The 26,266-nt window shown below is 58.5% G+C and overlaps 1 protein-coding gene across 6 annotated transcripts in view; it reads right to left on the reverse strand.

Annotated features, from left to right (window-relative positions):
• ARHGAP26 (Rho GTPase activating protein 26) overlaps positions 1–26,260 on the reverse strand; it is a 103,028-nt gene extending 76,768 nt beyond the window's left edge. For all 6 annotated transcript variants that reach the window (XR_005952128.1, XM_041397608.1, XM_041397606.1 and 3 more), the window contains exons 1-9: positions 25,980–26,260; positions 6,962–7,057; positions 5,998–6,059; positions 5,597–5,668; positions 4,416–4,517; positions 2,277–2,387; positions 1,945–2,049; positions 1,165–1,294; positions 768–868 (exon numbers count right to left, since the gene is read on the reverse strand). Coding sequence is in view for 5 of the 6 variants with exons in the window: in XM_041397608.1 (XP_041253542.1) it covers positions 768–868; positions 1,165–1,294; positions 1,945–2,049; positions 2,277–2,387; positions 4,416–4,517; positions 5,597–5,668; positions 5,998–6,059; positions 6,962–7,057; positions 25,980–26,133 (933 nt within the window). In the remaining variant the exon portion in view is untranslated. The remainder of the gene's footprint in view (positions 1–767; positions 869–1,164; positions 1,295–1,944; positions 2,050–2,276; positions 2,388–4,415; positions 4,518–5,596; positions 5,669–5,997; positions 6,060–6,961; positions 7,058–25,979) is intronic.
• Between the last annotated feature and the right edge of the window lie 6 nt (positions 26,261–26,266).

The raw sequence follows: 26,266 nt of genomic DNA on the forward strand, positions 1-26,266 counted from the left end.
CCTGGGAGCACTGGGACACAGCCTGTGCTGGCTCCCCACACCCCACACCCACTGCTCCCCCTGCTCTTCACACCCCCTCGGGGCCAAGGGGAGCTCCAGGCTCTGCTGTGGCTCTGTCCAAAACAAAACGACTTCATTGGCCAAGTCACAGAATCATCAGAGACTCACTGAATGGTTGGGGTAGAAAGGGCACTTAGAGCTCATCTTGTTCCTCTCTCTGCCATGGGCAAGGACACTTCCACTCAACCAGGCTGCTCCAAGCCCCATCCAACCTGGCCTTGAACAAGTCACAGGCTTTGGAGAAGGGGCAAAATAATGAACAGGTTCTCTTGTCTGTGCCTTGGAGCAGGAATGAGGGACTGGGGAGCAGGACAACCCATGGAGCTGGAGCGTGGTGGGTGCACATGGCTAGCAAAGATCTGTGGGCTCTGGGGGGTTCCTGTCTTTTGTTTCTCAAACCAGGTGCTAAGTTCATTCCCCGTGTGGCAGCCACTCAGCCTGGAATCAATGTGACCCACTTCACTGCCTTTGTGTCACCTTGCCAAAAAGGTGACACAGTTTGAGCCCCAAGAGAGCCTGCAGCCAGCAGTGCCATGTGCTCCCTGGCAGGACACAGTTCTGCTCCCAGAACTCACTCACCCCTTTTCCCCCTGCTGCCAGCACTCAGTCACCCCTTTTCCTCCTGCTCCCAGCACTCAGTCACCCCTTTTCCCCCTTCTCCCAGAACTCAGTCACCCCTTTTCCCCCTGCTCCCAGCCAGCACTCACCCCTTTTCCTCCTGACTTCTGGTCGAAGGGCACCATCGTGATGCGCTTCGATTCCCTCTGGTAGGTGCAGTAATGCTTCACCCAGGAGGTCCCAAAGTGACCTGCAGAGCAAACACAGGCTTCATGCCCAGAACAGTTTCAGCTCTCCCATTAGAACCCGCTATGTTTAACCATCATTTCACATGCCAGGCTGCTGTACCTAACAGACTCCTCTGAGGCACTGGCAGGGATTCTCCCTGGCTGCCACATTCCCACTGAGCACCCCACTCACTGGGCCAATCCCTGCCTTCCAGGGACTCTGACTGAATCTGAATCTGCTGAATCAGCCTTTGTGCCCCTGTCCTGGCAAACCCCTTCCCCAGGCTGCCACCCCCACGCTCCCCAGCCCGACACCTACGCTTCTCCTGCACGTAGAGATAGCCCTCCATCGTGTAAGGGCTGATGTTTTTGTGCTCGTGGGGATTCTCCTTCATCTTCTTCATCAAAGCTTCAACCTCTGACCTCGTTCCTTCAAAGCGGTTTCTTGTCTGCAAATGAAAACAGGAATGTCTTCTCCAGTGCAGGGACCTGTGCCTGGCTCTGCACACATGGGGTGGGGCTGGGTCCCTACAGCCCTGTGGGAAATGGGGCTGGGGAGCCCAGGGGCAGCCACAGGGCAGGTTTGCTTCCTGGGCCTGGATTTAAGCTAAAGCAAAAATATTACAAGAATTGGCAAGGCCTTCCAGAACTTTAAGGGGGATTACAAAAAGAGGGAGAGCGATTTTTGACATGGTTGATAGTGATAGGACAAGGGAAATGGATTTAAACTAAAAGAGGAGAGATTTGGATGGGATATTAGGAAAAAATTCTTCCCTGTGAGGGTGGGCAGGCCCTGGCACAGGGTGCCCAGAGCAGCTGTGGCTGCCCCTGGATCCCTGGCAGTGCCCAAGGCCAGATTGGACAGGGCTGGGAGCACCTGGGACAGTGGAAGGTGTCCCTGCCATAGCAGGGAATGGGAATGAGATGACTTTTAGGTCCCTTCCAACCCGAACCACTCTGGAATTCTGTGATTAAAATACACCAGAAGGTGAGGTGGCTCTGGAGACACTGACAGTAATGGGCACAGGGACACCCTGGGCACGGAGACAGCCCAGGAACAGGGACAGCCTGGGCACAGGGACACCCTGGGCACACTCACATTCTGGATGCTGATTGTCAGCTCTGTCTTGAAGTCACTGAAGTCCTTTGCAAGCTCGTAGCCGTGGTGGTAGAATGTGAACAGACCCTGCAGAAAGGCCAGCAGCTGCATTGGGAAAAAGCAAGTGGAGATGGTCAGTGGAGACTCAGAGGCACCAGTGCTGAGGGGAGGGGGCCCTGCAGCCCCCCAGGGTGGAGGGGCTCCCTGGTGGGCCCTCTGTGAGAGGGGCTGTGGGGTGAGGCTGGCCCTGCACTGCCAGGGCTCCCCATGACCCCGTTTCACCACACCCCCCCAGTTTGGTGCAGGCTGAGCCGGACTGAGAGCTCACTTACAGGTTCCACAAACTCAAACATCTTCCTCTCCTGGACCTCCTGCACCTTGAAGACATATTCCAGGGAGACCTCGTAGAAGTGCTGCCGAACCAGGTCCACCTGGCTGTCTGCCTGCAGAGGGGTGGGAGAGGAAACAGAGCTCAGGAACGACCAGAGCATACCTGGCTCTGATGGGAGCACCCCCAAGCACAGCAAACCCAGCTCCAGCCCCCAGTCCCAGCTGGACAGGTGGCACAGCAATAAACATAAACCTGATCCACATGAGCAAGCTCTTCCTTCAGCTGAGGAAAACGGGTGTGGTGACTCATGTTCTCACCTCCCCAACAGCTGGGTAGAAAACATGCAGTAGAGGCGAGAAAAATGGAAATCTGTGAACTTGACAAGAAAAGGCAACTCTCCCTTTTCTGGAAAGCACTCCCCCTCGCCAGGGATTCCACATCCACCTTTCACAACTCCTCACTAAATCCTCTTTCTAAGGTAACCCCTCCCTCGGGGGAGTCTGAGCCACACAAACCACGTACACTTCCCAGTGGCACGGGGGAACAGGAACCAGCCCCTGAACTGGGAGCTGCTCCAGCGGGCTCCTCCTGCCTTCCGAGCACGGCCCGGGTGGGAGATGCCACCAGATGGCACCAGCAGGCAGCCTGCTGCACCGCACCTGCACAGCGCCGGCATCCCGCATGCATCCTGCACACATCCCCAGCTGCATCCCGAACTGCATCCCGAACTGCATCCCGAACTGATCCTGCACACATCCCGAACTGCATCCTGCACACATCCCCAGATGAATCCCGAACTGCATCCCGAACTGCATCCCGAACTGATCCTGCACACATCCCCAGCAGAATCCCGAACTGCATCCCGAACTGCATCCCACACACGTCCCCAGCAGAATCCCAAACTGCATCCCAAACTGAATCCCACACACATCCCAAACTGAATCCCACACCGATCCCGCACACATCCCAAACTAAATCCTGAACAGAATCCCAAACAGAATCCCACATATTCCCAGATGAATCCCAAACTGCATCCCGAACTGAATCCCGCACACATCCCAAACTAAATCCCAAACTGAATCCCAAACACATCCCCAACTGAATCCTGAACTGCATCCCAAACTGCATCCCACACACCATCCCACACTGCATCCCACACTGCATCCCACCTGCAGCCCCTATGGCATCTCCAGGCAGCCCCACAGGGCCGTGCTCTGTCCAGGGCACAGGATCACAGCTCTGACAGCCACGAGTGGATCCTTCCCTCCCCAGCCAGAATTCCTTCCATGCCCCATATCATTACCTCAAACACGAACTAAACCAAGGCTCAGAGGGTCATTTCAAAGCCACCATTCCCATGTGGGTGCTTCCACATGGGAAGTTATTTACAAACCTCAAGGACGAGGCTGGCTTACAGGCAAATCTGCCCAGATTCTGAGCCCTCCTCAGCCCAGATTTGCTGGGAGATGATCACCTGTGCCCCTGGTATTTCTGCTCTAAAGTCCCCAGCTCTGCTGGGCACAGTCCCACCACCTGGGTACAGGAGCCCCATGCCCACCAGTGCTCCCAGTAAGGGATCAGCAGCACACCAGCACCATGCCCAAGGGCAAGGACACACATCCTGCAGGACCAACCCAGCTCTGGGCCAGCACAAGGAATTCCAGACTTAAAAGAAGTGATTGAAAACTCAGCATACTCATCCAGTAGGAGCACTTGTCACCACAGCTAACCACATCCTGAATCACTGATGGTGCTTAAAGAGTTTAAGGCACTAAGACTGCTCCCTCCTTCCCTGGAGCACAAAGCAGAGCAGCCACTTGCAGAGAAGGAGACCAGACATCCATGATTTGTGCTAGCACATGGGAAACTGCAGCAGAACCAGTTCCTTTCTGTTACACTCTTTAATTATAAACCCTCTCTCCTTTTTGATTGCTATCCATTTTGGGATCTCTCTGATTTACTCACCAAGAAAGCTCCATATCCCTTCATTACAGGAAAAGGGGAAAACCCAGCACCCGCAGCCAGAATGAGGGAAATAATGAGTTTACAGCCAGGAGAACCATTGTTATACGCTGTGTGAGACATTCAAAAAGCTCTCCCCAGTCACAGCCAGACATGGAAACTCAGAGGCTGCTCTGACCTCCTGAAGCTGGGATTCTTTCTTCTTGGAAGACAAGTTCAAGTGCTTTTCTAGGACACCACAGTATTTCTCAGTCTCCTTGTCATATTTCTTTTTGGCATCCTACAAAACAGGACAAAAAGTGTGACACTGAACACAACGGTCCCAGAGCAGCTGTGACAGCGTCCCTGTGGCACTGGGCAGGATGGCAGTCCCAAGTGGGAGCCACCATGAGACAGGACCTGGGGGCAGCAGCTGGAAGCAGGTGAGGCTGCTTTTATCTGCCAGCATCAGCAGCTACAGGAAAGCAGCTTATGCTGCCAAAACCCAAGGCTTCAGGGAACCCCTCCTCTGTTCCTGGGGCCCAGTGCTTGGTAAAACATCCAGACCCAGGTCCAAAAGCAACAGAGCAAGGAAAGTGCTTTCTAAGCAGAACGTGGTCACAATTCCACATCCCACCCTGGCACCCCTTGCAAGAGCTTCTCCTCTGTGAGTCAGGGACAACGACACAGCACCTGGGCTGTTTGTGGCAGCAGCATTAAGGACACCAACTTCACTTTCCTTTGCACCCCAGTGCCAGCCTGGCCAGCCCAAGATGCCAGGAGACAATCCATGCCAAAGCTGCAGTAAGCAGGTGCATTCTGCAGGACTCCTCTCTGTTTTGTCTCCAGCTGCAGGGGCCGGGCTGGGCACCGCTGCCATGCGAACACAGCCCCGGGCGCTGGCATGAGCTGCTTGCAGGCAGCAGCAGGTTGTTATAACAACAGGGGAGCCACAGACAGTGGTTTTCATTTCAGAACAAAGGCAGGAAAGAAAGAGGGGGGGGCCAGGCTGTCTCACAGCCGCCCTCAGCCAAACCGGCGCTTCCCCGTCCTGCCAGAAGTGTCCGAGTTCCCGTGCAGCCTCCAGCGATGCCTTGGGGTGGGGAGTGCAGGCTGGGGGACTCAGGACAATGTGAGCCCCTCCAAGAAAATCCTAATTCTTCCTTGGAGTAAGGAAAATAAGTTCACTTTGGCTGGCATGCAGTTTTTTGCCCTTGGCACGTTGTTTGGCTGTGGGTGAACTCGGAACACTGAGGCACTTCCTGGGAGCTGGATGGCCCCGTGTCCATCCCAGAGCAGCACACTGCCTCCTGCCATGCCCGAGCCCATCCTGCAGTGTGCCAGCTCCTGGCCAGCTCCGGGGGGCACTGGCTGGGTTACCTTGGCAGCCCCAATCTGCTCCTTGCGGAACTTCTCCAGCGGCGTGATCAGCACCTCGCTGGCGTTCTCGATCTGGGGGCAAAGACAGGCATGGCTCACCTGTGCTGCTCCACAGCCTTTTCCATGGAAACCCTCCCACAGCCCCCAGACACGCCCAGGCTCCACTCCTCTGTCTCTGCCCACCTGTGACCCCCCCAGCACCAGCACCGGCCACTCTCCAACAGCAAGACTCCATTCCTGATGCTTTCCCAGTGTTTCCCTGCCAAGCCACCCTCTCCTTCCTCTGCCCTCCCCTGCAGCTCCACGCCAGGCGAGGGAAGGAGCACTGGGGCAAGCAGTCACTGTCACCAGGGTGTCCCAGGTGCCACCACCCCCTGCTCCCAGGACAGCTGGGACCGTACCATGCGCATCCGCTCGTCTTCCAGGTTCCGCAGCACCGTGGCAAACTCCTGCAGAGACTTGGCTGGAAGGGACACAGTCAACATTTAACACTCAGTTTTTAGAGAAAGAAACTGCACAGAAGGGTTTTGTCTGTCTGTGTCTTGGATGGGGAGGTTGGGGTTTTTATTATCTTTGCTCTCTCCCTAGAAAGGTTCCTGCTGCCTACAGCTGGCAGCAGAGCATCCCCAGGACCAGGCTTCCTCCTCCAGACAGCAACATCCTCAGCTCAAACCTGCCCTGCCCAACAGTCAGTCACCAACCAGCCCCACAGCACAGCACTGGCCTCCAGCCATGCCCAGCACACGAGGGGCAGCTCCCCAGCACGGGCACGGCACCAGGGAGACCTGGAGCTATTTCTGCTGAGAGACTGGGCACAAATAAACAAGCAAAGTTAAATCAGGGCTAAAGCTTCTTTGCTCTCCTGGCTCCAGACGATGTGCACAATAAGCTGTAAAAGTTCAGCTGGGGCAGGAGCAGGAGGAGAGAGGGAAGAGGCTGAAGCCACTGCCCTGTGCCAGGAGAAGCTCTGTGGCAGAGGCAGGCTTAGCTCAGAGAGCCTTGCCAGGCTGGGCGCTGCTGATTCCCCCAAGCACAGGATCCTGTGTGACACCGCTGCTCCTCTGCTTCAGAGCACAGCCCCTTGCAGTGTATCCAGCCACAACCACCTCCATGCTCCTCTCCAGTGCAAAACATCCAGCTAACTGAGGAGGTTTCAGACACAGGCAATCTTCTCCCTTTCCTCTCTGGCAGGGACAGATTTAGGCCAAGAAGGAATAGGTCATTCCCTGGGGGAGGCTGTGCTGCTGTTGAACCAGGAGGAATAAGCAGTTTCCAGGGAGCACCCAGACAAATTCCCTTGGTGTCCTGGTGTGTGTCTGTGCCGTGCCTGCTCGGGGCTGTGGCTCCAGGAGCTCCAGGACTCACCTATGCAGATCTCATCGTCGGTCTCAGCGTCACCGATGCAGCGGAATTTGAACTCGTTGAGGGAATCTGCGAACTTGCGCTTGGCGGCCGACAGGTCTGTGGGAGCAGGAGCAGGGGAAACAGGGACATTACAAATGGGAAAGTGCCCCAACAGCAGGATGCAGGCAGACACATCATCCCAGCCAGGAAATACCCACAGAGGGACCCCTGCCACCAGGGAAGCCCCAGAGCGCTGCCCTTCTGCACCCACCCCAGGGACAGCCCTGTGGGGTCCCTGTCAGCACCCCCAAAATACCCTACAGGAGATGACACCTCAAAATAGCAAAAGAGCCACCCCAGAGCTCAGAGCCAGAGCCATGGGGCAGCAGCAAATGGTGACACACGGTGCCACTGCCCTCCAGGAAATGGCAGCTCTGCCATGCTGCTGGCTGCAGAGGAAGGCAGCAGCACAGAGCTTTACTGCTTCCCGAGCTGCAGATTCTCTCTGAGATCTGCATCCTATTAAGTTCTTACTCACAGTGACCTGAGTGGATCCAGGATTGGCTTTTCAGGCCAGCCCTGTTAACCTGACACACACGGACAGTCCTGGGCACCGTGAGGCCACCAAAGGCACCGTGTGGCTGCAGCACCGCTGGTGTGAGGAACTCAGTGTTCACTGCCCCTGCATTTCTTCACTCAAAGCCCAAAATTCCATGGGTTTTTCCCTTTCCCAGCGTTGGTGGAAAATGTGTGTGCACGCAAAGGCCGTTTCCTCCTCTCAGACACCAACAGCCAAGAGATAACCACAGCACAGCCCAAGTGTTTTGCTTTCCCCATGGGATAAGGGAGCTGGCAACTTTGTCCAAGCATTAAAGCTGTTTTCCCAGTATTGCTGCTGACAGCCCTGGGGTTAATCCTGCCCAGTTCAGTCCCGGCTGCCTCCACACAACTGCTTCCTAAGGCAGCAGGAAATCACCCAGCCAAGGCAGGCAGGGAGAGGCAAATCCCTGCGAGCTTTCCAGTGGAAAAGTACAGAGGGGGCTTCTTTAAGGAGAAGGTTCACACATAACAGGATTTGCACTTTGCTCCCTGGAGGATGGAACAAGCATGCCTTTTACACCCTTCCTGTGCCTGGAGCTGCCAGGAGTCTCCACTGGCACCTACAGAAGCAATACACATGTTTTTTGGGGAAACTTCCCCAGTGCTCCAGGGCAGGATTGAGAAGAGGGACTCAGAAGGGTGGGAGGGTTTGTTCCAGCTCAGCACAAGGCTGAGCAAAGGGCACTGGGACAGCCCCGTGCAGCTCCCCCTGCTCCCTTCCACGTGCCCGTGCTGGTGTCAGCAGCAGAGCAGCCTCCTTCCCTCACCAGAGCTTGCTGGAGCAGCCCCAGGGCTCAGGGACTCTCCCCCAGTCCCTCCTGCCTGCCCTGGAATAACCACGAAGATGACATTAATGATCTAAGGAGCCATTTCCTCTCCCCCAGCCCCTGCTGGCCCCAGCCCCTCAAGCCCTTGGCCACATCCCATGTGCCACGTCCCCACCTGAACCAGGCCTGATGTGACATCCCTCGTGCCCAGCACTGGCAGGACCCCAGAGCTGGAGGCTGCTGCAGCACAAGGATGAACACCTGGGAAAGTGAGCCCCCCAGTCTGGGCAGGGTCACTCTCTCCAGGGCCACCCCCTCCAGGGCCACCCCCTCCAGGGCCACCCTCTCCTCCACCTGAGGGTGAGGAGCAGGTCAGGGCTCTGGGACCAGGCAGGAGCCAGAGCAAAGCCAAGAAGCCTTTGGAGCCAGCAGCACTGACAGCAATGGCCCACGGTGCTTATAAATAGGCAAGGGAGAGGCAGGGGGAGAGGGAGATAACTCCTGCAGTGACAGTGATAAAGGATAAAATTAGCAGCAGGATTGGCCAGAAAAGGAGAGAAGGGCACCCATGCCCACCCTGTGGGGCCCCATTGTCCTCCCCAGGCCACAGCCAGGCCACCCATGCCCCAGCATCCCCTCTTCCTGGAACCCCTCAGCTGTGTTTTGGGACAACACCCCTGCAGTGGAAGCAGGAAGGCTCAGGGAGAACAGGGCAGCCCCTTGACAAGCCTCAGCTCCTGTGGGTTCTTCCTCCCCAGGGCTGTGAACAAGCAAACCCAAAGTCCTGCAAAAGCTCAAGAGAATCTGCTGCTGCTTCCTCTCACGCAGGAGCAAAACCACCCAGACACTGCACATGACTCACAGCAGGGCTGCACCAGGGGCTGGCAAGTTTTCCTTCCAAGTTCTCTGCTGGCTTGACCAGTCAACCGCAGCATCAGGGAAAGCCACCACAAAAAGCCTGAAAAATCCTTCTGCCTCAGCAACACAACCAGCTCAGGTTGCAGGTCTCATCATCACCATCACCCCTCACGGCTCCCTTTTCCCACCTGGGCTGGTGAGGATGGGACAATCCCTTCAGGAAAGTCCCCTTGACAGAACACTGGCACACACAAGTCCACCTGCACAGCTCCAGCCACCAAGGATCTAAACAAAATGCCCTGTTAAAAGTGACGCATCCTCCCCATCCACTGCATCCTCGACACCCTCCTCAGGAAGAGCAGGAACAGGGACAGCTCCCAGCAGGTCAGAGGGCAGCAGCCTTTCCTGGAAGCAGCCTCAGATAACCCCTCTGGCTGTCCCTGCTCCCTCACACCAGCCCAGGGGTCACCCCACTTTCCTCCTCCCTCTGCAGCCAGGGAGCCGGGCAACTGCTGGCTGAATTCCATCCCAGCCACACATCTCCAGCTCCAGGGCTCCAAACCTGCCTTAAGGGACCTTGTGCAGCCCCAGGAATCCTGCAGGGGATCAGCAGCCAGGCAGCACCCCGTGCTTCGTGTCCCCCTCCTCCTCCTCAGCTACTGAGAGTTCAGTCTTTCTGGGAAGTGGTTGCTGTTACTACAAGGAGGCTGAAGTGGTTGCTTCTTACATAAAAAGCCTCTTCCAAAGGAATTTGGAACTGCTGAAAAAGGCCATTTGTAGAAGGATTGTGTCATGATTTCCCACCCCTCCTCCATGAGTGCAGCAGCCTGGGCACTATGGGGTGACCCCAGGTCTGCAGTCAGCACCCCAGAAACGACAGCTAGGACACTGAGGGAACCACAACACATCAAACTGAGATGTCAGGAAGACAAATGTCCCCCCCTGCCTGGTCCTGCTGCCTGGTCCCATGCTGGAAAGATCAGGTCAGCCAGGGAAAAGTGAACCTGCTGGCTCAGAGCTGGGGGCTCTCCCCAGAGCTGACTCTGCAGCCAGTCTGCTGCATAAGCTGGAAAGGGCAGAAAGCTCTGGCTCAGCTGGACCCAGGACAGGGGCAGAAGCAGCAGGATGGGTGGCCTGAGTCTGGCCATGAAGGGTTAATGCTGCTACAGAGGGGGAGCAGAGGATGCTGCTGCTCGGGGCTCTGGGCTCTGCCAGAGGCTGTGCTCACACGGAGCAGGATTTCTACACTTCCTGCAAAGAAAACTGCTTAATAGCCTGTATTTACTGTTCAAGTGGACAACAGGAACTGAGACTCCTGCCCCTTCCTTCCCCCACAGCAAAGAGCAGCAGGAACAGCAGGCTCGGGCTGTCTGTCCCCTGCAAGCCCCTGCAGAGGGACAGGAGGACAATGCCAGTCTCACCAGCTGCCCCTTGCCCCAAGCAGGGCAGACCACCACTTCCAGCCCTCATTTGGCTGCAGGGAACAGGACACAGCACCTCCACAGCTCCCCAGGCACGCAGGGGCCAGCCGGGACGGGTAATCCAGGGAACAGCCACTCTAATCAGCAGCCGGATTACAGCCTGCCTTTCCAAGGGTGCTCAGAAAGCAGCAATGTGGTGTCTGTCCCCACAGCCAGCCAGGGCTGCAGCACAGCATTTCTGGGCTCACACAACACTCCTGCAGCTCAGGGCTACCCAGGGAGGGCCTTTGGGCAAGGTCAGAGCTGGGAATGGCCCTGCCCGCGGATGCTCGGAGCGCTCTGCATCTGTCCAGCCTGGCCCCGCAGTTCGTGCAGGAATCCGGCAACAAGAACCTCGTGCCTGAAAGCTGCATGTGCAGCTGCCAGTCTGGAGCTTCACCCGCCCGGCCCCAGCCCTCGCAGCGCTGGGGTCAGCACCAGCAGCACGGAACGCTTCGTTTGCTCCGCAAGGTTCAAATCCCCTCTCTGCGCTTCCCAGCAAGGTCAGCAAAGCCCTGCTCCCGTGAGCCACCGCGGTCCTCTGGGCCTGGCCCGGTCCCAGAGTCACCCCCATGCAGAATTAGCACTGATTTGTTTATTAAACAACCTCTCCACCAGGTGGTTGGAGTTAATCAGTGATTTAGGATGGGATGGCAGCTGCTGGCAGGTTCCCCCTCTGAATCATCATGAGCAAATATATAAAAGCAGATGGGCAGAGCCCACCCCACCTCCAGCACAGCTTCTGCCATCACGTTCTGCACAACAGCCCGTGGAGAGGCTTGGCACACGCCACAGATGGAGGTCAGAGGGTGCCAAAGACAGCAAGGTGACCCCAAGGACCAGGGCCACAGGCACAGTCCCTGCAGTCACCCCAGGCAGGACCCCCAAGGCAGGGAGAGCATCCCTGAGTGGCCCCACAGCCCCCCAGACCCCATTTTCCACACACACAGCCTCCAGCTGAGCCTTGTCTCAGCAGCACACCCAGGGAGGCCAAATCCCAGCCCTTCATTTCCACCACGGGAAGTTTACAAGCACACATTCCCTACACGCCACGCTTCAAGCAAAAAAAACCCAAAACTGCTCAGATGCGCCAGAACACAAAATAACCTGAAGCTCTGTCCAAGACGCCCCAGGAGTGCAGGTGCAGGGGGTGCCCCAGCCCTGCCCTGCAGCCAGGGGAGCGCTGGCACTGCTGCCAGCCGGGGCATCCCCATCTGCCTGGATGCACACGCTCAGCTGGCACCGTAGGGCAGCGCTGCCAGGGGACAGAGAACCCTCTGTGTGCTGAATGGCACCCCGACCACGCTCCAGCAGCGCGCCAGAGCGGAGCAGCACGCTGAAGACATGAATTATTTCCACGGTATTTTAAGAGATAAAGGTTCTGCACTTCGTGAAAAACAAAAGTTATCCCTTGGAAGGGCTGCCTGGCTGCACAGCTAAAATTATCCCCAGCAGCCCAGCACCCCGGCGCGTCGTCGTGCCACCCCCAAATCAGTAAAGCTCCGAGTTATCTGGGGAGCTTTGCCAGGCCAGGACGTCTCTGCAAAGCTTCCCAAGGTTCCTGATGGAAGGCACTGGAGATCCAAGGGAAATGAAGCCAGGAGGACCAGCAGGTCCCAAGCTGCCAGTGTGTCCAGTGAGACATCCTGCAGCAGGGCCAGGGCTGCAGCAGCACCAAGGCAAGAAACCACTTCCCTCAACTCCCTCTGCTCCAGCCACCCTCCTGTTTTCCCCTGCTTTGAGGAAGTTGATGGTCAACAGCAACCTTTGCCCCTCTGCCCCACTTCTCAGCCATGAATCAGCCCTGGACTTCCTCAGGCTCTGGAGCCCTGAGCCCAGTGCTGAGCCTGCTCTGCCACAGAGGCAGAGGTCTCTCAGCCTCTCTCCATCCTTCCTGTTCAGCTTTTCTCAGCACTCGCCCATCAAGTCATACTGCAACAAAGGCACTGTTGGAGTCAGATCTTTATCTCACAGGGGCTGAGACACTGCAGACACCAGCTCATACAAACAGCTCTGCCTCTCCCCCCTCAGGGTCACCAGGGCTGTGACACTGGCAGGAGAGAAGCTGGTCCAGGCAGCGGGGATGGGTTAATGATGCAGTTGATGAAGTGTCCCTGACACAGTTAATGAAGTGCCACTCACCAAGGGTCCCACCTGGAGGGACTTCAGCCCTGGGCATGTGAACCATCAAGCAACGACCTCTCCATCCCACCAGGAAAGGAAGACTTGGGAGACTCCCAGCTGTCCCACATGGAAACCCTGGAGGATGTTCTCCCCTTGCCCAAACAGGACTTTCTGCAGGAACCACTCCAAAGTGAAGTGCTCTGTCCTGTGCCCAGCACAGTCTGGCCCTGCCCCTGCTCTGCATTAATCAGGTTATTTTAACGAGCTGCAGCAGCTCCTGACTCAGAGACCACTGTGGGGAGAGTGGACAGAGGTGCTGATGTCAGGTGGGGACAAAGGGCAGCGATGGCACCTGGAGTGACCAGGAGCTCTGGGCACCGCCTGTGTGGGCAGCCACAGGTGCCAGGCAGCAGAGCCTGCCCTGCCTGCAGCCAGAACACACAGGAAACAAAACCCAGGAATGATGTAAACTACCCCTGGAAAGGCTTCCCATTCCTGGAGAGCCTGGGGAGACAGATGTGTGCAGCTGCAGGGAGGCACAGCCCAACACGAGTCCTCACTCCCAGCAAGGAGCAGTGGGGCTCAGAGAAACACCAGCCTGCCAGAGCCCTCCTGGCAGCCCTGGCAACCACTCCATACCCCCAGGATGGCCCTGGAAGAAAAGGGGCCCGAAGCCAGGGACCACCACCCTGGCAGGCAGCTTCCAGGCTGACCATCACCATGCAGAGCAGCAGCACGTGGGATCAGCAGAACCCCAGCACTGAGCAGAGCCCCTGGTGACCCGTGCCCAGGGGGCTTCCTGGTGCTCTGCATGAACATGGCAACATCCCACAGCCCCCAGAGCATCACTGCCTGCAGCTCCTGGAGGGGCACAGCCCACCTGCCCCCAGCACAGGGCAGCATCCCCCGGATGCCATCCCCAGTCTGGACACGGAGCGTTCCGTGCACTTAGCAGCAAAACAAAATAAAACGGGATTTCTCCACTTCCCCACCCAGCTCCCACGTCTGGCACTTTTCCCTGTGCTTATTTTTGTTCACATCCTGGTGTTGTTTCATGGCAGAACCCCCTGGCCCGTCCCAACCTGCAGCCCAGAGTTTGCCAGGCAGGGAGCCAGGCGTCGGAGCAGGAGGAGCTCAGGTGGGAGCAGGGAGGGTCTCCGAATAAAATCAAATGTAAATATTCAGCACTCCAACACAGAGGAGGGATGCATCCAAACAGCAAACACAGGCAACAGCTTAAGTGCCTGGAAAACATCAGGGACATGGCAATGAAATGGAAAATTACCGCCCCGGCTGGCATTTCCACGGGCAGCCGGCTGCCCGAGCACACAATGTGAGGAAGCAGCACTGAAAATCCCTGTGTCCCAGTCAGGCCAGGGATTTGGGCACAGTGCTGGCTCAGAGATGTCAGACCTGCTGAGCACAGCTGTCCCACTGCACCGAGTGCCTGACCTTCAAACCCCAATCCCTGACCGCCATTCCCAAACCAGGATTTTGAATATTGCATTTCCCCTCCACCTGCACACTGCCCACTGCCACTGCCCCAGGCAGGTCATGTGAATGCCTGCAGCCTTACACCTGTGAGTAAATACCTCTGAGGGCAGGATGGAAGTGCCATGCTTTACTCACAGCTCCCCACGGCCCCCCAGTTCCCTCACTGGGGCGTGCAGGTCGGTCCCTATCAGCAGAACACTGCTCCAGTAATTGCAGCTTCTCCTCCAAGTGCCAGGAGAGGTTCAGGCTGGGCATCAGGAGAAATTTCTTCCTGGAAAGAATGGCCAGTCATTGGAAGGGGCTGCCCAGGGAGGTGGTGGAGCCCCCACGCCTGGAGGTGTCCAAGGAAGGACTGGATGTGGCACTCTGTGCTCAGGGCTGGTTGACAAGATGGTGATGGGTCACAGGTTGGACTTGATAATCTTGGAGGTCATTTCCATCCTCAGTCATCACACATTTCTGTGATTCCTCTCCAAACCCTGACACGACCCACAGGAAGGCTGCAGATGACTTTACCCTTGTTACCACAATATTTCATCGACTGGAGCCTGGAATCACATTTCATTAGGACAGAACGCCCTGCCCGAGACAGCTAATCGATTTAGAGGACACTAATCCAGAAGAAATTTGCTCCTGACCCAGGCAATGCCCATTAGTGGAGCAGAAGGGGGACTGGCAGGGGGGGCTGTGGCAGAGCCCCTGCCAGACCCCACCAGGCTGAGCAGATTGCCTCAGGCACTGGCCCTGCCTCTGGATTAGTTAGTTATTAAATCTAATTAGTTAATAGGTGGGCCACAGGGAGCCCACTTGATTTCCCAAGGGGCAGGCACCAAAGCACTGGGGACCCCGGGGACCCCCGTGCCCCAGGTGGGGAGGGGACCAACGCCCTGTCCCCGCGGGCAGGAAGGACAGGAGGCCATCCTGGCACTCCCAGCCATGGCATGGGGCAGTGGCTCCCCTGTCCCCCTCCCTGTCCCCATCCCAGAGGCAGCAGCTCCTGCCCAGAGCCAGGGCAGGGAGCGGGGTCAGCCCCCAGCCCCCAGCCCCTGCAGAAGCTGCTCTGCACAAGCTCCTTCCTTCTCCTGCCAAGGAGGCTGCGGAAATCCTTTTGTCGCCGGTGCTCCTCCACCTCAGCTGTAAGGACAGGAAAAATCCCACTGTGCTTGCACGAACATCAGTGGCAAGTGAGTCAATTTTTCCTGCTTCGGCAGGAAAAGAGAAATATAAATTAAAATCTCTAGTGGAGCTTAGGGAGGCACGCAGGGTGAGGACAGGGATGCACAGCACAGGGTGTAGCACAGAACCGTGGAATAGCTTAGGTGGGAAAAGCCCTCCAAGATTCTCACATCCTGCTGTTCCCCCTGCACTGCCAAAGCCAACAATCACCACTGTCATCATCTGTAAAACCCCTCCAGCATGGTGACTCCACCACTGCCCTGGGTAGCCTGTTCCAGTATCTGACCACCCTTTCCAGGAAGAAATCACTGCCTTTAACCCAGGCTTTCCCCTAGAATTCGTGGGAGAGACACCCAACGCTCTGCTGTGCAACGGTTGGGTTTTTTTGTAAAACATTGCTTAGCAACCAGCACTCAGTGAGGGCATGGCTCTGGACAGACGCTGCTTCAGCGAGAAAAAGAAAGAAAATCCAGCAAAGGGACAGCGTGGCAGGCAGTGCTAGGAAAAGGCACACGCCAGCTCTTTTTACAGGTCACTCGGCCCAGAGAACCCCTCACGCTTCCCTCACTGTGGATCATGGGATCCCAGACTGGATTGGGATGGAAGCGACCTCAGAGCCCATCTCATTGCACCTTGCTCTGTCCCAGGCTGCTCCCAGCCCTGCTGAGGGTGCAGAGGGCAGGGCAGCCTGAGGGGGCAGCCTGAGGGGGCAGCCCCCAGCCCTTGCTGCCCCCCGGTCCCCATGCTGTGCCCGCTGCTCCACGTGCCAGGGACAGATGGTCTGGAGGCTGCTGTGCTTCCCCCAGCTCTGGCTGGAAACCCGCCTGGCAGCATGGCACAGAGCATCCCCCTCAGTCCCCATGGCACAGGCATCCCCTTCCCTCAGTCCTCATGGCACAGGCGTCCCCATGGCACAGGCATCCCCCTCAGTCCCCATGGCACAGAGCATCCCCTTCCCTCAGTCCCTATGGCACAGGCATCTCAGTCCCCATGGCACAGGCATCCCTCTCAGTCCCCATGGCACAGACATCTCAGTCCCCATGGCACAGGCATCCCTCTCAGTCCCCACGGCACAGAGCATCCCAGCACACCCCCTGCACCCCAGGACCCCCCAGCTCCCACTGGGAGCCGAGGCAAAGGAGCCAAATTCCAGCTCCTCCAAGCCATGCTGGAGACCATCCTTGGCATTAACAGCCAGGGGGATGCCCTAAAGATCCGCCCTTGTCAGAGCCCCCGGGCCCAGGGCCACCAGCACTCACACGGAGCAGGTGGAAGCACCTTTGACATGGGGAGCATGCCAGGAAAACTGGGAAAGCATCCCTGTCCCAGGAAAACAGAGAAAGCATCCTTGCCCCAGGAAAACTGAGAAAACATGCCTGTCCCAGGAAAACAGGGAAAGCATCTCCATCCCAGGAAGACAGGGAAAACATGCCTGTCCCAGGAAAACTGGGAAAACATCCCCATCCCGGGAAAACAGGGAAAGCATCCCTGTCCCAGGAAGACAGGGAAAACATTCCCATCCCAGGAAAACAGGGAAAGCATCCCTGTCCCAGGAAGACAGGGAAAACATTCCCATCCCAGGAAAACAGGGAAAGCATCCCTGTCCCAGGAAGACAGGGAAAACATCCCCATCCCAGGAAAACAGGGAAAGCATCCCTGTCCCAGGAAGACAGGGAAAACATCCCCATCCCAGGAAAACAGGGAAAGCATCCCTGTCCCAGGAAGACAGGGAAAACATCCCCATCCCAGGAAAACAGGGAAAGCATCCCTGTCCCAGGAAGACAGGGAAAACATCCCCATCCCAGGAAAACAGGGAAAGCATCCCTGTCCCAGGAAGACAGGGAAAACATCCCCATCCCAGGAAAACAGGGAAAGCATCCCTGTCCCAGGAAGACAGGGAAAACATCCCCATCCCAGGAAAACAGGGAAAGCATCCCTGTCCCAGGAAGACAGGGAAAACATCCCCATCCCAGGAAAACAGGGAAAGCATCCCTGTCCCAGGAAGACAGGGAAAACATCCCCATCCCAGGAAAACAGGGAAAGCATCCCTGTCCCAGGAAGACAGGGAAAACTGTCCCAGGAAAACAGAGAAAGCATCCTTGCCCCAGGAAAACTGAGAAAACATGCCTGTCCCAGGAAAACAGGGAAAGCATCTCCATCCCAGGAAGACAGGGAAAACATGCCTGTCCCAGGAAAACTGGGAAAACATCCCCATCCCGGGAAAACAGGGAAAGCATCCCTGTCCCAGGAAGACAGGGAAAACATTCCCATCCCAGGAAAACAGGGAAAGCATCCCTGTCCCAGGAAGACAGGGAAAACATCCCCATCCCAGGAAAACAGGGAAAGCATCCCTGTCCCAGGAAGACAGGGAAAGCATCCCTGTCCCCGCCGGCGGTGACAGCCGCTCGCGTGCCCGGGGGAGGACGAGGGGGATGATTCACAGCAGAGTGAACAAGCTGTGCAGGTTTCCAAGCTGTGCAGGTTCCCTACGAGCTCCCCCTCGCTCTGCCTCCCCTCCCACCCACCACGGTCACGCTACAGCGACTCATCCCAGCGCTGGGAAAAGGCAGGGATGAGGTAACCCAGCCCAGCCAGGATGCCTGGCACAGCCAGTTGTCCCCCCAGCCTGTCCCGCTGCTGGGTGCTGCAAAGGGGCCCAGGATGCCCCAAACCACGACCACAGGGTGTGCTTGGCCACACTGGCACCGCTGTTGCCCCCCGGGCACGGTGGGGGGACTGAAGCCCCTCTGTCCTGTGCAGGAATGCCAACCCCTGAGCAGCCCTGCCCTGCTTCGTGGCTCCTGGGCTTCAGGGAGAAGCACAGCACGATTTTAGGGTGCAAACAAAGGGGTTGGTGGCCCCCCTTTACCAGCTGGGGAGGGGTCTGGCACACAGCAAGGGCAGAAGGGACTTGCCCCATGCCATGCCTGGCACTGAACCAGCCGGAGAAGCACCACGTGTGCCAACCTGCAGAGAGCACAGGGACAGCGGCACCGCCGCCTCCCACCCCGCACAGCAACCATGGGAACGGCATCTCCGCACTCGGCTCCCAGCGTCACTGCGAGCTGCAGCAAAGCTGAGGGGAAAAGGGAAACCCAAAAGGGAAACCCAGAGCCCACCGCTCCCAGCCCGTGTCCAGGGCACACGGGTGATGCCACACGTGCCGCAGGTGATGCCACACAGGCCGCAGGTGATGCCACACACCTCTCGGTCTGGCAGCACTGCAGAAACAAACGGAGACAGACGGTTCAAGCTGTGCCAGCACATCTGCAGCCTTGGGAAAACAGACTCCTGACCCAAATCAGGCAAATCTGCTCCATGCTGGAAGCAAGAGCAGGACACAGTTTGTGGGTGACTCCTGGTGCTGGAGGAACACAGGGACATCCAGCCTGGCCCTTCACATCCCCTGCCCAGGGTCCCTCCCTGCACACAGGTGTGCACCCTCAGCCTCCTCCAGCTCTGGCAGTGCCAGCCCCTGCCCCTCAGAGCTGCCCTTTATCCCAGGCCATCCCCTGCCATCCCAAAGGGCTGGGTTTAGCCTGCCATGGCACACGAGCTCAGCACAGGCCCTGCAGCTCCTCTGTCCCCATCCCAGCTATCGGGACATGTGCCCAGAGGTGCTCTGTGGCACTCCCAATTACAGAGATCTCCCAGCCCTGTTAACGAGCCTTCTGTCAGCACAGTAAAAGATGCAATCATGAGCACAGGCTGTCCTGCACCCCCCAACCCTGCTCATGGGGCTCCCTGTCAGTGCTGCTGCCAGCCAGACCCGGCTCCAGCCCAGCCCAGCCCCACAGCACCCACCCAGGGCCTCCTGCAGGAGCCCAGGACCCCAGCCCAGCCCCACAGCACCCACCCAGTGTCTCCTGCAGGACCCCAGCCCACCCTCCCTGGCTCCCACCATCAGCCCCCAAACCTGCCAGCACTGCAGGGTCGTGGCTGGGCTGGGATCCCCTGGGAGGTGGGGAACGTCCCCTGGGGATCCAGGGAACATTCCTGGGTGTGAGGATCCTCCTGCATGGATCACAGCCACGGCAGGGCACACTGCAGGGAGAGTTCCCTCTGACACTGGGGCAGAGCCGGGTGGGATAAGTGTGCAGCCCCTGGAGCCAGCCCTGCTGGCACAACGGTGCCTCCAGGGCTCACGGCGCAGAGCCACCAGCACAAAGAGCCCCTCCCAAGCAGGAATATGCTCCTGCTGCTAATTTCCACTGGCGAGGAAGAGGAGGATCAACTTGTGCTAAAACTGAAGCTCAGTATTACCACCTGTCCTACCCCTCATTTGAATAAAATCCCAGACAAGTTATTAAGGATGTGGCTGCACAAGCCACACAGGTCATGCAAAGGAGGAGAAGCCCTTGGTGCCTCTGGCTCTGCTGGTGCAGGACTGGCTGAGCCATAACCATATCCCTCCTCAAAGTATTCCCTACATCAAATGTTTCCTACAGGAATGAAGAGGGAAAAATGCACCCTGACACAGGAGAGCCTTGTTACACATTACACCTCGGCTGGGTGAACAAAGCAGGAAAAAAATCAAAGTAAATCATTTCACCAGCCAAACCCAAAGCCACGTGCTTTCCCTGTGGTTTGCAAGGCAGAGGGAGAGCCTAGGGGAGCCTGGGGGGGCAGGCAGGAAACCCCCTGCCCCTCCAAGCGTGGAAGGAGCTCTGTGGGGAATGCATGGATGCTCCAGGAAATCTGCCTGCAGCAAGGCAGCAGCTCCTGCACTGGGCAGACACAGGGAGGGAAGGAGACCCAGACACAGGGAGGGAGGGAGACCCAGACACAGGGAGACCCAGCTGCAGGGGACTCACCTGGGCTGCCCCACAGCCCCAGCCCAGCCCCATTTCTCAGGCACAAACCCAGCAGAACCGAGTGCCAGCGGTCACAGCAACCCAGCCAGGTGGTGACTGCTGGTTTTGCACCCTCCAGGAGGCACAAGGCTCCTTCTCCTCCAGCCTGGAGCCTGCAGAGCCCAGCTGTGCTGGGCAGGAGCACAGCTCTGAGCACGCAGCTTTGCACCAACAGGGGCTGCCCCTGGAAAGGCCAGACCTCAACCTCCGCACCTTGATCCCTCTGTGCAAAGCTGCTGAGAGGGTTTGGGCTGCGACTTGTTTTCTTCAGGGACCAGAAGAGCAAGAAGGATGAAAATAACGTGAGATGGGCTTTGGAGTCCTCCTCCCCAGCACCAAACACCTGGGGCACAAGGAGCTGTCACCCCAGCTGGCAGCAGGCTAAAAGCAGCCCCAGACTGGGATCGTGCTCCAGCACACCCAAGTCTTTCTCCAGTGCACAGCAGCCCGTGCTCCTGCCCTTTGCCCACCTGCCAGGGCTCCCCCAGACCCACTCCCAGCGGGACAGAGTGAGCTGAGCCAGGGCCATGGGGGGCAGGATGGCAAAGGCAATGACAAAGTGGCAAAGTGAGCAATCCCGGCTGGTTTCCTTATCGCCCGCCCAAGCCTCGTTGTGTAAAAAGGGAATTAAGTAAACACTGGGCAAAAGTTTCACTTTCGCTTGCGGTGTGTTGCAGATCCAGCTCCAGCTCCATCCAGGACAGGCACTGCCACCCCACAGCCAGGGGCACAGACACCTCATCCAGGCTCACAGAGATGTGGAACAGAAGCCATGTGCAAGCACATCCCTGAGTCTGGAACACCAGCAGCAGCACCAGGAACGACCCCAGCACCCCAGGGCACACTCAGAGCTGCACAGCAGCCCCGGAGCAGGACGTGCCCCAGGAAACACCCCAGACCTGCTGGCATTTCCCACGGTGGCAGCACAGGACAGTGCAGGCACACAGGGGTCAGCCCAGGGGGCAGCTCATTAAAATCACACCCTGCAGGACAGACAGAAGGGACACCACACCTCTCTGACAGCAAACCTCAGCTGGGAGCAGGGGCAACCCCCAGCTGTCCCCACAGCCAGCATGGCACACGTCAGAGGGGGGCACAGCTGGCATGGGACCTGTGGGACAGTGCCACAGCATGTGCCCCAGGAAGCCAGCAGGGCCAGAGGAGTTCCCAGGCACTGCAGGATGCAGGTCCAGCCCAGCATCACCCGCCTTGCTGCAGCTCTGCAGTGACCTGGCCAGAAAAACAGCAAAAGGAAAAGGGACACAAAGCAGCAAAAGGAAAAGGGACCCAAACCAACAGAAGGGACCCAAAATAGCAAAAGGAAAAGGGACCCAAAACAGCAAAAGGGACCCAAAACAGCAAAAGGAAAAGGGACCCAAAGCAGCAAAAGGGACCCAAAACAGCAAAAGGAAAAGGGACCCAAAACACCAAAGCAGCCCAGCTGTGCCTCTCCCGTGGGAGCCCAGGGCACGGCACAGCCCCACCAGGACCCAGCCCGTGTGCCCTCGTGGGGAGGGGGCTCACAGAGCCAGCCCAGCCCCAGCACACAAATTGCAGCTTGTGCCGTGGGAGCATGGCAGCAGCCGGGGCGTGGACGGGTTTGGTGGCTTCAAATTAGTGCCTGGAGTTGGAAGAAGGAAAACAAACCAGCAGAAACGTGGCAGGGCACCAGGCTGCACCCAGGGCCTGAAGGGGACAACAGCCCCATCGCCACCGGGACACAGCGCCTGGCAGCACAGGGAGGAGGAGGAGGAGAGGAGGAGGAGGAGGAGGAGAGGAGGAGGAGGAGAGGAGGAGGAGGGTGCCAGGCTCAGCCTGGGGGAGGCGATGGCTGGCAGCCCCTGCTCCCCCACATCCTCCATCCCTAGGTGTGCTGTTTGTTTCCCAAAGCAAGCTGTGGGCATCTCCACTTCACCATCTGTGTGCCCGGGCTCCAGCTCCCCCTCCGTGCCAGCACAGGGGCTGGAGGTGATGCCAGCACAGGGATGAGCCACTGGCTGCCTGCCTGGCCCCCACACAGCCACAGGGACATGCAAAGGGATCAAATCCTTCAGCATCCCTGGTCCTGATGGTCACCACAGCTCCTGTGCTGGAGAACGAGTTTCACGGCATCCAGGCTTTGAGTTCATTATTTATGTCACACTTGAAGTCTCTGCATCTGCAAAACTTTCTGAATAATTTATGGATGGTGGATCAGGGAGGAAGAGGGACATGTTTTGCTGAAAACCAGGTCACTGAATACCAGCCAAGCAGCAAAGGGAGACAATGGAAACAGGCACAGAAACTCACTGGGGGAAAAAGATCCAACAGCATTTATGTACACACAGACACACACACTCCAGAGATGCCCTTGGCAGCTGAGGATATTTAGCAAGACCAGCCCTTCAGCAAATGAGGATCATTTTCAACCTTGTGAATTTATTCTTTCTTCTCAGGGAAGGAGAAAGTGCTGTGAATCATTCCTATTTCTCTCTGTACCTACACTGAGGGCAAAAGCAGGGCAGAGCAGCCCTTTCACAAACCCTGGCAGAGACTTTGTTCCGTGTCCTTACTCCCGTCTCACCATCCCTGAGTGCTGTTGCTCCTGCCCAACTCTGCAGAGGGCTCTTCCTCCCTCCTCATCTTCCTCCCCTCCACCCAGCCCCAGCAGCCCCTCACCAACACCAGCTACACGTTGTCCCCACGCCTGCCTTCGTACAAAGAGGATGTGAAACGTTCAGCAGAACAAGGCAAGAGGAAGGAAAACGAGAGAGGATATTGCAAAGACCTCACGTAACTCTGGCTGCAGGCAGTCACACTGCCCAAGGGCCCAGACACCCCCAGGACCCCCCAGGCCACAGGCAGCACGTCCTGAGCCAGGGGTCTGCTGCCCCCAGGCCTGCCCAGCTCCACGGCCACGTGAGGAGCAGCATGGAGACAACGGCAGCGGGATAAGGCCACCATGCCCAGCCATGGGGAGACAAACCAAAACCACCTGGAAACACCACTAAAAAATAAAAGCTGGCTAAGGAAAGCAAGCCCCTGGTCACAGTCAGGAACGGCCCCAGGTCTGCACTGGCTCACAGGGGTGACATCCCAGCCCCTGCAGCAGTGGCACAGATACAACAACCAGCAACAGGCAGCACGGCAGCTCCCCACCCCTGGAACATCTCCATCCCTGCTGCTGGGCACTGGAACGGTCTGTAAGGGCTCACACAACAGACCTGGGACCTGGCACACACTGAGGGTGACACCCGTGGGCAGAGCTGGCCCAGATCCCACCCAGCACCAGCCCAGATCCCACCCAGCACCAGCCCAGATCCCACCCAGCACCAGGGATCAGCCGGAGGCATCACAGCCCCACAGCCCCTGCAGTCACTCCTGCAGCAGGACAAGGGCTGAGCACCCCAGCCAGGGAGGGGACACCCCTTCCCACCCTCCCGAGCAGTGCCCTGCCCCAGATGGCCCAAACCCTCCCCCAGAGTGTCCTGGGGCCACCTCGGTGCCACACGTGCCGGGGAGGTGGCAGCAGGGCAGGCAGGCACTGATTTACCCTGCAGCAGAATCAGCATTATTCCCATCCCCGCAGCCTGGGCACCACTGGAACTCCCCCCAGCCCTGTGCAGGAATTAAGGGCTAATCCAGGAACACATTCAATAGGAGCTACAAAACAATTCAGCCATAAAAACATCCTTATCTCCAGAGGCCAGCGAGCGTTCTTCCTGCCCGTGCTGGGGTGTGCAGCACAGCCACTGGCAGGGGACAGGAGCCCAGCAGGAGAAGGATGCACAGAGGGCTGAGCACCCCAGCCAGGGAGGGGACACCCCTTCCCACCCTCCCGAGCAGTGCCCTGCCCCAGATGGCCCAAACCCTCCCCCAGAGTGTCCTGGGGCCACCTCGGTGCCACACGTGCCGGGGAGGTGGCAGCAGGGCAGGCAGGCACTGATTTACCCTGCAGCAGAATCAGCATTATTCCCATCCCCGCAGCCTGGGCACCACTGGAACTCCCCCCAGCCCTGTGCAGGAATTAAGGGCTAATCCAGGAACACATTCAATAGGAGCTACAAAACAATTCAGCCATAAAAACATCCTTATCTCCAGAGGCCAGCGAGCGTTCTTCCTGCCCGTGCTGGGGTGTGCAGCACAGCCACTGGCAGGGGACAGGAGCCCACTGGCAGCCACAGGGGATCCCAGCACACCCCAAAATACTGCACACAGCCTGCCCAGGGTGGGAGCACAGCCATCACCTCAGCCAGCAGCTGCCACAAGCTAACTGACATCCAGGGAGACCTCGGGGCTCAGCAGCTCACTCCCAAAATGCATTTTCTGTGAAAGACAGTGCTGTAGGATTTGTTCTGGGATAAAATGAATGCTACAGGCAGGGCCAGGCACTGCTGCCTTCAGCAAACGCTCCACAGCAGAACACAGCTCAGACCTGCAGAACCACAAATGCACCCACAGCTGTCGGGTTTGAGATTCTTCTAACCCCAAATGCCAAGAATTGGTACAATGGGAGTGAGTCCCTGTAAGCCAGATGTTACCAGCTGCCACTTCAGCACAGAGGAGCTACACCGCTGGGGCTCGGTGTGAGATCAGAAGGGCAGGGAGCAGGAATCAGCCCTTCTGGGAATGGACAGGCTGCTGGGAATGCTTCACCTGCCCGTGCACCCTGGGGTGACCTTGCTGTCCCACAGCCCCACAACGACCCTGGCCAGGTGATGCTGCAGGGGCTCCATGGCACCTGTGCTTGTGACGTGCCCCTGTCACCCCGTGGCACAGACCGGTGACCACGCGTGCTGCCATCCCCCTGGATGGGGAAGCGCTTTGATTTCGGCTAAAGAAACCTAAAAACAGAGAAAACCCCAATGACCCCAGGAGGGAACAGCAGAAACAGAGCCGCAGCTTGGGGAGCAGCCCGGCCAGCACAGCACCCGAGGGCACAGCCACCCAGCGCTGGCACGGGGAGCCACGCAGAGGTGTCCCCAGCCCCGGCCGCGGGGACAGCAGCAGCCCAGCCCGGGCACCAGGGGGGACAGCGACGCTGCCAGCCACAGGTGAGGGTGTCCCCAGCCCCGGAGCCACCGCCTGCATCGCCGCCTCCCCCTCCCCACCCAGACCGCTCCTCCCGGGTCTGCAGCTTGGCAGCCACCTCCGCTTCCCCACGGCGACAGGGGACACACCGGAGGGGCCAGCCCGGGCACAGCCACGGGGGGCTGCGGGCACCCCCACCCTGAGCGGACACGGGACAGAGGAGAACCGGGGGGCGAGGGGAGCCAGGCGCCAACCCACCGCCCCAAAAACCGCTCCCGAAGGATGCGCGCCCCGAGGGACGTGCCGGGCCAGGACCAGGACCAGGACCAGGACCAGGACCAGAACCAGGACCAGGACCAGGACCAGGACCAGGACCAGGACCAGAACCAGAACCACAGGCGTGCCAATGGAGCACGGGCACGCACACCCGATGGACCGGCCCGGAACCCCGTGCCCCGATGGACCCACCCGGACGGAGCAGGGCCAGGCCCGGGCGTGTGCCGACGGCCAGAACCAGGAGCACCCGTGTCCCCGTGGACCCTGCCAGGCACATCCCGGAGCGCCGCACGCCCTGCGGGAGCGGGAGCGGGGCCCGGCCACCCCGCAGCCCGCAGCGGGGGCTCGGGTGGTCCCGGCTGGAGGAGCCCCGGGCGGGGGTCGCGGGGTCCCGCAGGGCCGCCCCCAGCCCCGCACTTACTCTTGAGGGCGGCGACGAGCGATTTCCCGTCCTTGATGAGCTCCTTGATGAACTTGTTGGTCTTGTCCAGCTCGGCCTCGTGGGAGCGCAGCCGCTCCCGGAACTGCGGACTGTCCAGGCAGCACTCGCTGAACTCCAGCGCCGGCAGCCCCATGCTGCCGGGCACGGCGGGGGAAAGCACGCAAAAATCCGGGGCAAACGCAGAACGGAAGGGCTGTCGCGGCGAGGCGCGCAGCCGCCGGTGCGGGCGGGCGGCGGGAGCGCGGTGCCGGGCCAGGCCGAGCCGA

Source organism: Onychostruthus taczanowskii, unplaced genomic scaffold, assembly GCF_017590055.1.
Source record: "Onychostruthus taczanowskii isolate IOZ18803 unplaced genomic scaffold, ASM1759005v1 scaffold14, whole genome shotgun sequence".
NCBI classification, from domain to species: Eukaryota; Metazoa; Chordata; class Aves; order Passeriformes; family Passeridae; genus Onychostruthus; species Onychostruthus taczanowskii.